This window comes from Cotesia glomerata, linkage group LG9 (assembly GCF_020080835.1).
Source record: "Cotesia glomerata isolate CgM1 linkage group LG9, MPM_Cglom_v2.3, whole genome shotgun sequence".
In the NCBI taxonomy this organism is placed as follows: domain Eukaryota; kingdom Metazoa; phylum Arthropoda; class Insecta; order Hymenoptera; family Braconidae; genus Cotesia; species Cotesia glomerata.
The window spans coordinates 13,314,734-13,327,624 of record NC_058166.1 but is presented as its reverse complement, the minus strand read 5'-3'; the positions used below and the strand labels follow the sequence as shown (position 1 = coordinate 13,327,624).

The 12,891-nt window shown below is 30.8% G+C and overlaps 1 protein-coding gene across 1 annotated transcript; it reads left to right on the top strand.

Moving 5' to 3' along the window:
* The first annotated feature begins 10,119 nt into the window (after positions 1-10,119).
* Positions 10,120-12,653, top strand: LOC123271666 (achaete-scute complex protein T3-like). Its single transcript, XM_044738053.1, has 2 exons — positions 10,120-11,258; positions 12,298-12,653. Exon 1 carries the CDS (start codon positions 10,375-10,377, stop codon positions 11,245-11,247), a length of 873 nt encoding a protein of 290 aa, XP_044593988.1. The 5' UTR covers positions 10,120-10,374; the 3' UTR covers positions 11,248-11,258; positions 12,298-12,653.
* Positions 12,654-12,891: the final 238 nt, after the last annotated feature.

The window sequence follows — 12,891 nt, the reverse complement described above, 5'->3', positions numbered from 1 at the left end:
TAAAAATTGATATAAAAATTGACTATATCAGGCTATATATTATTCGTTCGATCAAAGTTAGTGTTGACAAGCTTTTTCTTAAAATTTCTCTCTCATCCTCCAACTCCTTTAAAGAAATTCGATCCTCTTTAAAAACTCTGATCAGTTTTTCTCTTCATAAACCTTATTTCCCCGAAATCAATAAAAATAAATATCGTATTTTCTTCATTAGAGACGGCGTTGAATTTTCCCGAAAGAGAGAAAAAAAAATAATAATACTACCGTAAATTATCATTTAAGACTTTGGATCTCTAAATTACTAGTTACCAGTCGGTCAAGCTCTGTGGGGTGTCGTCTTTCGCTAATACGAGACCTGGGAGCTCAAAAACTAATCCTCTTAATTTTAAGTTCTCTACTTGTGTCTCTTTACTTAGATAGGCTGTAAAATACGTATTTGGTACCACTGAACTTTAAATTTTACTAGGAAAGATGTTTAAATCTTTTTTAACATTGAGCTCAAGTAACTAAAAAAAAAAAAAAAAAAAAAAAAAGTAAATACATAAAACATAAATTTAGTATAAGGTAAAAGCCCCAATAGATGATCACGTACCAGTATATGATCACTCCATGTATTTGTATATCTATATTCACAAATATAGGTATACAAATACATGGAGTGATCATATACTGGTACATGATCATATATTGGGGCTTTTACCTTAGGTCATTCTATATTCGAATTAACTAATTAAAATTGTGAAAATTTCACACTTATAGAAATAAACAAGCAAATAAAAATTGCCAAAATTTTTACTCAAATTTAAAGTAAAAATAATGTTTTATTTTCGACCCGGGTGTATTTCGAAAATGAATGTATTTATCGAGAGCCAGGACAGGGTATACTTTCATTTATAACTGTTGATGGAGATCATTAATAACCGTACGTTCTTCCTCATTGACTCCTCAATTAATACCCGCTTAATTGCATTCCCATCGGAATTTATTTTGGAGCATAAAATAAAAAAAAAAAAAATATAAAATTGCACTGGTTAAAATCATGGACCGGCAATTATCACAAAATTAATTACCGGCGTGGTGAGATGACCGATGCAGTGATTAGTGACTGTGATTGCCGATCTATAGATCTCAAGACTCCTGTTTGGAAATATACAATATGTATTTTATTGAAAAAAAAGGTCCAGAATAATAATCCAAGAGAAGATAGCACGCACTAGCCGCGGGCCACACGTCGAAATGCAAAAAAAAAAAAGTATTTGGGATAGATAGGCAAGTCTCGATCGAAATGTTGTTGTGGTTGTTATTTTTGGTGAGCAAGAAGTGATCGGAAGATTACGATCTTAATGGGGTAGTTTTGCCAGTCGATCATCTGATGAACGAGGGTTCGATTCTTCGATCGGCATATCGACTATCCACTCTCTAGGGAGCTTTATAGATCGATCTGACTCGATTGTCCAGATATGCCATTCTGATTTAAGTATTTTATATTATTTTATACGATATCGGGAACTTACAGCTTCTTTTTGTCGTTTGATCATGTTTAATTGGAATTTATGACGGCGAAATTTAATATCCAGGAACATTAGTCGGACATCGGTCGTTAAAACGCTAAATTGTTGCTGGAGATCTCATCTGGAGATTTTTTTTAGTTTTTACGGTGATTGGGTTCTAGTTCTAGGTAATTGGGAAGTTTTCCGGATTTTAAGGTTTAAAGGTTAATAGCAAGAAAAATGTTGATGGTTTTAGAAGTTAAATTGAAGATTGAAACCTAATCTATTTAATAAAATTTGGACCAATTTTTTATCTTCAATGGTTCAAAAGTTGTGACCATTTAAACATTAATAATGACTTTCCAAAAATTTATAATTGTGTATTAGAAAAGTCATTTTTGCAAATTTTATATCTCAAAAACTAGTGGTCAAAAGTTGATAATTATAAATATGAAATTGAAGCAAAAAAACTAATGTAGAGAACAAAATTTGGACAAATTTTTTATCTTCAAAAGTTGTGACCATTTAAAGATTAATAATGAGTTTCTAAAAAGTTATAATTGTAATTTAAAAAGGGCATTTTTGAAAATTTCATATCTTGAAAACTTTATGTCAAAATTTGATGGTTACTAGAATGAAATTGAAGATGAAGACCTAATCTGTCGAACAAAATTTGGACCAATTTTTTATCTTTTTTGGTTCAAAAGTTGTGAGCATTTGAAGATTAATAATGAGTTTTCAAAAATTTGTAATCGAGTTTTAGGAAGGAAATTTTTGAAAATTTTATAATTTGGAAACTATTGGTTAGAAATTGATGATTACGAAATTGAAATTAAAGCTGGAAGAATAATCTATCGGAAAAAATTTGGACCAATTTTTTATGTTCAATAGCTCAAAAGTTATGATCACTTAAAGATTGATGATGAATTTCCAAAATTCAAAATTATATGATTTAGACTACTTCAAAGTTCTATGTCTCGGTAAATAATAATGAGAAAATAATTTCCAAAATATGAATATATTTTTAATCATATAAGGTTTCTAAAAAAATTTTGAAAAAAAATTTTAACTTTATTTCCGAGAAATGATATTAAAAAATATCAGAATTTCAAAGTTGAATAAAAACAAAAAAGAGTGAATTTTATTAAAAAAATGTCTTAGTCATGGCTTTCTCAAAGAAATTGCAACACAAGTGTCAATAAAAAATAATACCGACTCCTTACTGAGAAAAAAACAAAAAAAATGTAAAATGGAATTAAAATTAAAGCCGAAATTGGTTCACGATCAATGGAAGGAAATTCGGTTGATAGCCGTGGCAAACGTATCATCACCGTGCGAGCTGTATTTGTACATACACGTGATTCGGTAATTACCTATATATGCATATATTTATGGCTTATGAGCTCTGGTGGTATCGGTACAACCAAAGCAGGTTTCCAGGACGATCCGATCCGGAGAAAACGAATAATCAGACTAATTTTAAACCCATTGCGCTTATTTATTCATTAAATAAATGTGCCATTGTGTATTACAAGCGACTCTTTTAATTCCCATTATTATTTCATATGTTTATTATTATTGTTAGTGTTATTGTTAACATTTCAATGCCTGCAATTACTAACTGTCATGTTGTCTATTTTAACGGGTTTAGAGTTAATTAAATTTATTTTATGGTATTGTCGCGGTTTTTAATTGAGGGTTTTATTAATTGCGCATCCTTAGTTCTTGCAAGGACTTATAAATTTTCTTAAGGTCGCTCGGTACAGATTTTGCAATTTTCAGCTGTGATGCTTATGTGAACAATTAAATAAAATTAATTAAAATAAAATTTTATAAATTTTTACTTGTCAGAAGTTATTTACAATTATTATCAAGGTTTTTTTTTAGTTTTGTAGTTCATTATTAAGTCGTAAATTTTGATAATTTTTACTCAAAAATTAAGGTAGAAATTTTTGCAGAAGTTAATTCTACAGATTCTAAATAAGTAATTCTATTTTTTTTAAGGATAATTTTTGAACCGTCGAAGATAAAAAATTGAACTATATTTTGTCTGTTAGATTAGTCCTCTAACTTCATTTTCATTTTTGTAATCACCAACTTTCGATCAGTAATTATCGAGACATTTTCGAGAATTTTTAAAAATAATCTGCTAAAAATATGAATTTTTGGAAATTTATTATTAATTTTTAAATGGTTGTAACTTTTAAACGATTTAAGATAAAAAAATTGGTCCAAATTTTGTTGGGTAGATTAGATTTTACCCTTCAATTGGTCCAAATTTTGTTGGGTAGATTAGATTTTACCCTTCAATTTCATTTTTGTGATTATCAACTTTCGAGTGATAATTTTTGAAATATCAGATTTTGAAAAGTGATAGTAATGAAATATGATTATGAATTTTTAGAAACTCATTACTAATCTTCACATGATCATAACTTTTGAACCATTGGAGATAAAAAATTAAGATAAATTTTTTTTGGTAGATTAGTCTTTTAACTTTAATTTCATTATCATGATCATCAACTTTCGACCAATAGCTTCCAAGATAGAAATTTTTTTAAAATAATTTGTCTAAAACATGATGATAAATTTTTGGAAACTTATTATTAATGTTCAAATAGTTGTAACTTTTGAACCATTCAAGATAAAAATTTGGTCCAAATTTTGTTGGGTAGATTAGTTTTTATCCTTTAATTTCAGTTTTGTGATCATCAACTTTCAAACAATAGTTTTTGAAATATCAGATTTGGAAAAGTGATCATACTAAAAAATTATTAGGAATTTTTAGAAATTCATTATGTCATTATTAATTTTTTAATGGTTATAACTTTTGAACCATTGAAGATAAAAAATCGGTCCGAATTTTGTTGAATAGATTAGTTCTCCAGCTTCAATTTGATTTTTGTAATGATTAACTTTCGACTGATAGTTTTCAAGATATAAAGTTTTTAAAGATGATAGCAGTCAAAGATTATTGCCGTTGCCTGGAGATGTAAGAACCTGGTTGTAATAAATCGGACACTTGACTTTGCGAAGAGAGAACAAAGCAGGTACTTGGCTGAATCGTAAGGTTGCTGGGAAGGCAAAGTCCAACGGAGAAGGAAAAGGAAAAGGAAAGAAAGGATTGTTTGGTGTCAAGGGTGTGGGATATGGCGGCTTTATTTAGAGTTTTGACGACGCGTTCGCGAATCTTGGCGTTGTCACTTGGGTCGACATTTTTGTGGACAAGAAACTCGGTGTGGGAAAGGACCCCGGACTGTAAACTGAAGGAGGGAAAAAATTGAAGAGCAGCAGCACCCTCGAGGGTATAACTAACAATAAGTGTCGTGCTACGCGCACTGGGTCTCGAGGACGGGATAATGAAGGTACCTGGTTTGCGGTCGAGAAATTTGTCGCGCTGCAAGATGCTGGCTCAAAAAATTCAACGGGTTTCCATGACAGTGCTTTACTTTGCAAGTTGAGACTCTGGATTTGATGGTTAAGTGATAAATTTATGGCGACGTTTTTCATTAATCAATTTTTTGAGGGAGTTTATTTTTATTATTTAATTCGAGTTATTATTTTCATTATTTTTTAAAATTCATATCTTAAAAACTATAAATGAAAACTTCATCAATACAAAATCCAAATTAAAGCTAAATGATTAATCTATTCAACAAAATTTAGACCAATTTTTTTTCTTCATCGGTTCAAAAGTTAAGACAATTTAAACATTTATTATGAATTTCCAAAAATTTACAATCATATTTCAGTACGATCATTTTTCAAAATCAGATACTTCAAAAACTATCGCTCGAAAGTTTATGATCACAGAGATAAAATTGAAGGGTAAAAACTAATCTACTCAACAAAATTTAGACCAAATTTTTATCTTGAATGGTTCAAAAGTTACAACCATTTGAACACTAATAATGAGTTTCCAAAAATTTATCATTATGTTTTAGACAAACTATTTTAAAAAAATTTTTATCTTGGAAGCTATTGGTTGAAAGCTGATGATCATAATAATGAAATTAAAACTCAAAGACGAATCTACCGAAAAAAAATCATATTAATTTTTTATCTTCAATGGATCAAAAGTTTCATGACTATTTAAAGATTAATAATGAGTTTCCAAAAATGTATCATTATATTTTAGACAAACTATTTTAAAAAAATGTCTATCTTGGAAACTATTGATCGAAAGTTGATGATCATAGTACACGGAAAGAAAATTATGGGAACTATTCCTATACCATTATGGGAATGGTTCCCATAATGTTATAGGAATAATTCCTATACTATTATAGAAACTATTCCTATATCATTATGGAAACTAATCCCATAATATTATGGGAACTATTCCTATAATATTATGGGAATGGTTCCCATAATGCTATAGGAATCATTCCTATACTATTATAGGAATGGTTTCCATAATTTATGGGAACCATTCCCATAATAGTATAGGAACGGTTCCCACAACATATAGGTTTAAATCTTACATGGAAAAAAAAAAAAATTGGAGCTACCGCATGATACATTCCTGTGGAAGATACATGACTTTCATATGACAGCAACATGATTTTCATCAATTTTTCATATATTTTATATATTTGTCGGAAAAGCATTATTAGGGGCGTTAGTACAGTCCATTGGATTCGTTTATTCAATTATTTATTAATTTAGAATAATTAAAATATACGCTAACTTATATAAACAATACTACGATTAATTATCCAAATATAATTAATATACAAGGTAAAAGCGCTGGGGAATGAGACCGAGAACGAATCCGGGGTCAGCAGGATATATTCGATGTCTTTACTTGATCAATGCTCAACGAGAACTACCCGTCTCAGTACCCTAAGTACTTCTTCTCTCAAAAAATATTTCGACAGCCCTCATTGTCTGTCGATATCTTTAACTGTATACTTTTTACTTCTATCCTGTGACCTCGGCTACGTTTGGTGACCATTGTCACTCCGGACTCAAGCCCATTGCCATAACCATAAAAATTATAATCGGCTTAAGTTATAAATAATTATTAAATATTCTATGCTTTACAATTTTGCTTAAAACTAACAGACAAACTAAAATATTGGGAATTTCCCTATCTCTAGGAAAACCCAGCTCGATATTATCTCCGACATATTTATATATATGTATATATAAAAAATAAATAAAAAATTAATGTGGGTACTCAAATGAAAGCTCTTGATGAGTGTAACATCGGGATGAGCTTATATCTTTAAAAATGTCAATAGTTTACCAGATACAAGGTCATTTTTTCATTATGTATCTAGACACAGAACATTTTCGAACGCAGCCTAAATTCTTATTATAATAAATTGACTATTGGTGAGAATGATATGAAACCTTGAAAAGGCACAACTCCAAGCAAAAACCCATTTTATCACATAAATGCACTGGCCACAAAATTTTCTTTATTCTCTTAATAATATAGATTATTATTATTTAATTATTATTGTTGTTTTAACTATTATTGCCTACAACATGAAAATAATGTGGCTGCCCCAATTTTTTTTTTTTCCGTGTATATATTATAGGAATTATTTTGAACTCACGAAGATTTTATCTTTATTTTATTTTGAGAATGGTTCCCGTAATGGTATAGAAGTGATTTCTATAATATTCTAGGAATCCTTCCTATACCATTATGGGAATATTTCCCATAACATTATGGGAATGGTTCCTATAATTGTATAGGAATCATTCCTATAATTGTATAGGAATCATTCCTACACAGAAAGAAAGGTTCACTTGAGCCAAGAAAATATTTTTTTTCCTAATTATTTACTTGGGCGAAAAAAAAATTTTTTTTTGACACAAGAAATTTCACTTATTTCAAAAAATCAATTCCCTTGCTTCAAGAAATACGTATCTTGATCCAAGTCAATTTATTTAAGCCAAGAAAATTTTCTTGTTTTGAGAAAATTTCTCTCTTGCTCCAAAAAATTAAGTTCTTGACAGAAGTAAATTTTCTTGTCTTGAGAAAATTTTTCTCTTGCTCCAAAAAATTAAATATCTCGATAGTAAATTTTCATTAATATTTCTATTGACTAACATGTCAAATGAGAAGATCAAATAATATTGAATCTTTTTTTTTCATTCAATATGTATAATTGCGCGCTAAAATAATCTAAAATGGGTATCAAATATTCAAGAGAAAAATTTTCTCAAGATGAGAAAATTTTTTTCTCAGCTGAAGTAGGTGGCGCTGCTTCCCTAAAGTATCTAAAAATCTTGATCAAATATAAAAATTTCTTGTATCAAGTATTTATGATAATTTGAATTAAGAAAAAATTACTTCCATCAAGAATAGAATTTCAAGAAAAATTTTTACTTTGGTCAAGACAACTTCGGTCTTCCTTCGGGTGACCGAAAATTTACTTGAGTCAAGAATTTCGTTCTCCAGTCAAGAAATCTTTCTTTCTGTGTATAATTATAGAAATCATTCCTATACCATTATGGGAACCATTCCCATTATTATAGGAAATTTTCCCATAATTCTGGGAAAATTTTCTATAATTATGGGAACAGTTCCCATAATTCATGGAAACTGTTCCCATAAAATTATGGGAATAGTTCTCATATTTTTCTTTCCGTGTAATGAAATTAAAGCTAAAAGACTAATCTACCGAAAAAAATTTATATTAATTTTTTATCTAAACTGGTTCAAAAGTTACAGCCAAACATTAATAACGAGTTTCCAAAAATTCAGCTTTACAATTTCGACACTTTTCAAAATTTTATATCTCCAGAATTATAAATCCAAAAAATTTTTTCAAATCATAAAATTATCGATCAACACTTAAATTTTCCACAAAAAATTTTTCTCCAACATTTATCAACTCAAATGCCCAAAATATCAAAATTGAGAGTATGAAAGTGGTCGTACTTACAAATAACCACCTTAACACAAATATAAATATAAATATGATAAAATAAATGAGTACTTTCACGCATCGACCTACGCAATAAGAGCACTTGTTCCTCGTTAAGTTAACTCAGTCTCGAATTGCGGCTCGGGCAGAAGAAGCTGAAGCTAAAGATGAAGATGAAGAAGAGACCGGAGTAGAGACTTGATACCTGTTTGGAGTTTGGTGTTTGGTCCTGGAGCATATTTCAGTGGATAGGGATAGGAGCAGAGAACAGAAGACGTCCGAGAACGTGTTGCTACCACTGGCTCAGCATCTCTGTTCTCTGGTTCGCATCAACCATCAACCATCAACTGGTACGGCAACCGGTAGAGTGAGGAGAGGAGCGATATAGGGAGCAAAGAGCAGATACAAGAGTCAGCCAAGACGGGTGCTTTGTATACTAAGATATATATGTGTGTATGTAAGCTTATGTGTGTGAAGGGAAGAAAGAAGGGAGGAGAGCGCGAGCCAGTATACAACATACACAACATACAACATATATCGAAGATGCGCGGTGGATCGCACGCGATGCGCCCCGCGGGCAAGTTAAGGTGGGGGATCAGGCGGTGGTACGGCGCGCGCCAGAATCTGAGGAAGGGAGAGGCTCGCGTCTTATACTTCTCCTCACACACGCGTTCTTTTACCCCCCTTATTTTTCTTTTTAACTCTCTGAGCTTCTTCTTGCTCTTAATCTTTAAATTTTTTCACTTTTTTTGGTGGTTCATTTTTTTCTTATGAAAATTTTTTAATTTTCTTAAGAATTTATATTGAATATTCAGGAAAATTGAAAAAAATTTTTAATTCCGAGTTTTTGATAGAAAAGTAGCCAAAAATTTTGGTGAAAATTTTTTACGGTAAAAATAATAGAAAACTGAAACAATTTTTTAATAAAAGGGAAAAAAAATTTTTTTTGATTAAATTTTGCAATAAAAAATTAAAATATAATTTTTGGTACAAATTTTTTAATAAGAAAATCAAAAAATGAAAAAAAAAAGTTTATAGATTAAATTTTTCAGTAAAAAAGCATGAAAGAATTTTTTTCGATTGAATTTTGCAATAAAAAATGAAAATAAAATTTTTGGCACAAATTTTTTTATAAGAAAATCAAAAAATGAAAATAAAAAAAATTTATAGATTAAATTTTTTAGTAAAAAAGCATGAAAAAATTTTTTTTTCGATTGAATTTTGAAACAAAAAACTACCAAAAATTAGAAAATAATTTCTTTCAGAATTTTTATCGATAAAAAATGATATTTTTCAATTACTTGATATTTTAAATGAAAATAATTTTAATTAAAATTTCTTCAAATTCAAATAATTCAACAATCTTCTTCTTAATAAATTCCTATAAATTAAAATTAATACCAATTTTACCAATTATTTTCCAAAAAAACCCCTAATTCAGAACTTATAACTTCAAAAATAATTAAAAAAATTCTATCTAACATTCCTAGTATCAAAATTTAACCAATAGTTGACAATTTTCCAAACAATATTAAATCCCTTACAATTCCAGCAAAACTCCGAAATAATTCTCGAAATAAAAGCAAAGAGGGGAGTCCCTAAGCCTTCTCTGGACGCATCGTCCGAAGTAAGGTGGGAGGCTACTTTTCGTACTCGGAAGGTCCTGGTGGGGCGGAGGGCCCTACGCGGGGCCTGGGTGGGGATGCGGCGCGTGCCCAGGCAACCTATAAAAGCCGGCGGTACCCTCTTCGGCCGACATTTCGGGAGCTGCTTTCGTTGCGTAGGCATCGAGGGTGCATTCGGTAGTAACTATAACTTCGATTGTATCGTAACATATCGTGCAGTTAATCACTAACCGTTTAACACTTATCATTTAACAATAACATTGATCATTGTAATCTTGCGTACCAAGTTCGGTAATCGAAAGTTTGAATTTTCCGAAATTCTCAAAGTTTTTCCAAGTGCTGCGACTCAAAAAAAGTACATTGGTGTTTTGTGATATGACATTAGTGGGAAACGACGAAAACACATCGCCCATAATGTTGACCATGCAGCACCATCAGCAGCACCACGCTCACACTCAGCAGCACCATCATCAACACCAACAACACAATCACAGCCATTCAAATAACAGTTTGACCAGCAACAGCGTGAATCTCCAGACCCATCGGAGCAACGTGATTGTTTCAACCGGAGGACTGTCCTCGGGTTCTAGCGAGCTCAAAGCCCAGAGCTGCAAAAGGAGCAAGATGTACCAAACTACTCCTTACGGAACAGTTCCACACCAGCCGGCCTCAGTCGCGCGCAGGAACGCCAGGGAACGGAACCGCGTTAAGCAGGTTAACAACGGATTCGCGACTTTAAGGCAACACATTCCTCAAAGTGTCGCGCAAGCTCTGGGAGGCAATACTGCGGGAACCCACGGTGGCTCCAGGGCTGGAAGCAAAAAACTCTCCAAAGTTGAGACCCTCAGGATGGCTGTTGAGTACATCAGAAGCTTGCAGCGCTTGCTGGATGACCATGATGGCTCTGACATGGGAAGCGCTCTTTCTGGCTCTAGCTCACCCAGCCCCTCCTCTATCTGCGGCTCCAGGGTTGAACTTCACCAGGACATTCAGGATCTCCATCATCAGCATCTCAGGCAGAATCCCAGTCCTTCGAACTTCATGCTGCCTTGCTCTGAAGCATCCAGCTCGCCCACACCTAGCTTTGTTTCCGAAACTTCTTCTTCGGGAAGTCAAGGATACGGTGCCACTTTTACTACTCTCTATGCGCCGAATACTGATGGTTACAATATTAATTATGAGCCCATGAGTCCGGACGATGAGGAATTGCTGGATGTCATCACCAAGTGGCAGGAAAATCAGCAGTGAAATTTTATCAGGTTGGTTTTTTTTTATATTTGTTTTGATTATTGACGTGTGACTTTTCATCATTTTTGGAAAATTTTTACAAGTGCATTTTTTTTTAATTAACTTTTGATGACTTTTTTTTTAATTTCAATCTATACAGAATTTTTTAAGTGAAGATTTTTATTTTTAAATTGTCAATTTTTGATATTTTTTAAAAAATTTTATGCAAATTTTGACAGGTGTAATTTTTTATAACTTTTTAAAAATCACCTGTGAATTTATATTTTTTTTAATCCTGTCAAAATCTATAAATTTTTCAAATCAATCATTAAAAATTTTTCAAAATTGTAACTTCAGTTATTTTTTAATTATCTTAATTAAAATTGAATATTTATTAACAAAAAAAAAAAAATTATCATAAGTCAGCTTAAAAATTCTTTAAAATTTTATTTTCCTAAAAATGTTTGAGATTTTAAAAATGACAGACAAATTTAATCAATGACACAAAATTTTTCCACAATGAAAATTTAAAAAAAATGTATTATCGTGACAAATGAGTGCGATTGTAAAAATCTTGTTTTTCTGAATGAATGTTCGAATTGTTCGGATCTATACCATACTTTTTTTCTCCATCTTTATCCTCATATACACATATACATATATACACCCATAGAGTATCCCCAGGACAATTTAGTCTCGCGGTGCGTTTAACTTGAATGCCTTAAAGAACGTTCAGGATATACCAGTCGCCTCCCTCCTCTTTGTCGGTTTTTGAACCGGTACGCTATTATTTCTCTCTATCCCTATCCTCTATCTCTTTCCGAAGCTTATATATCATATATATATATATATATATATATATATATATATATATATATATATATATATCATATATATAAATGTATAAAAAACTCCCGCAGTTCTAAACGCAAAGCCCTCCACTACCTGACAACCCCGTCTACCTGCACTTTTAAAATCTCAAATCCAAAGTACAAATCACAGTTTTAAAAAACATCAAATCGATAAAAATTGTGAATTTAAAATTAATAAAAATTTTCATTTTTTTTCCAGAAATTTGGTACGGGATGTGCAAGGACTGAAATATACGCCTGTGATCTAGTCAATACTCTCTTGGAATCCTGAAAAATTTCACAATTCCTCAATAAGGAACGACAAAATTGTAAATAATCTAAGTGAAAATTTTTTAATTTTTCAAAAAATGTAATTTGTAATTTTGTAAATTGTTTTTATTTTATAATTAAGATTTTATGAGAATAAAAGAGTAAGATTAGTTGGAAAATATTTATAAAAATAGATAGAATTTATATTGTAATAAATTTAAGCCTCGAAGATTGTAAATATTAAAATGTTAAAAATATTTTATATATGATACATTATTTTATTGAATATATAAATATAATGATGGAGTAAAATTTATGTGGTCTTGTTTATTTGAGTATTTAAATTTTATTTGACTACCTAAGGGCATTAAAATTAGCAATTTTCACTTAACTTATGATTTACGATCCTAAACAGATTTAAATATACTGACTTTAAATTGTTAACGTGTCTGGACAAAGTGTAAAATTTAAAAATTTAATTACCCTGAGAAATTTATTGTGGGGGTAAGGCATTAGTTCCAAAGTACAGAGCTGAGTTTTAGGT

Excerpts from the sequence above, each read along its gene's own strand:
- LOC123271666 (XM_044738053.1), top strand. The coding sequence starts at position 10,375 with ATGACATTAGTGGGAAACGACGAAAACACATCGCCCATAATGTTGACC.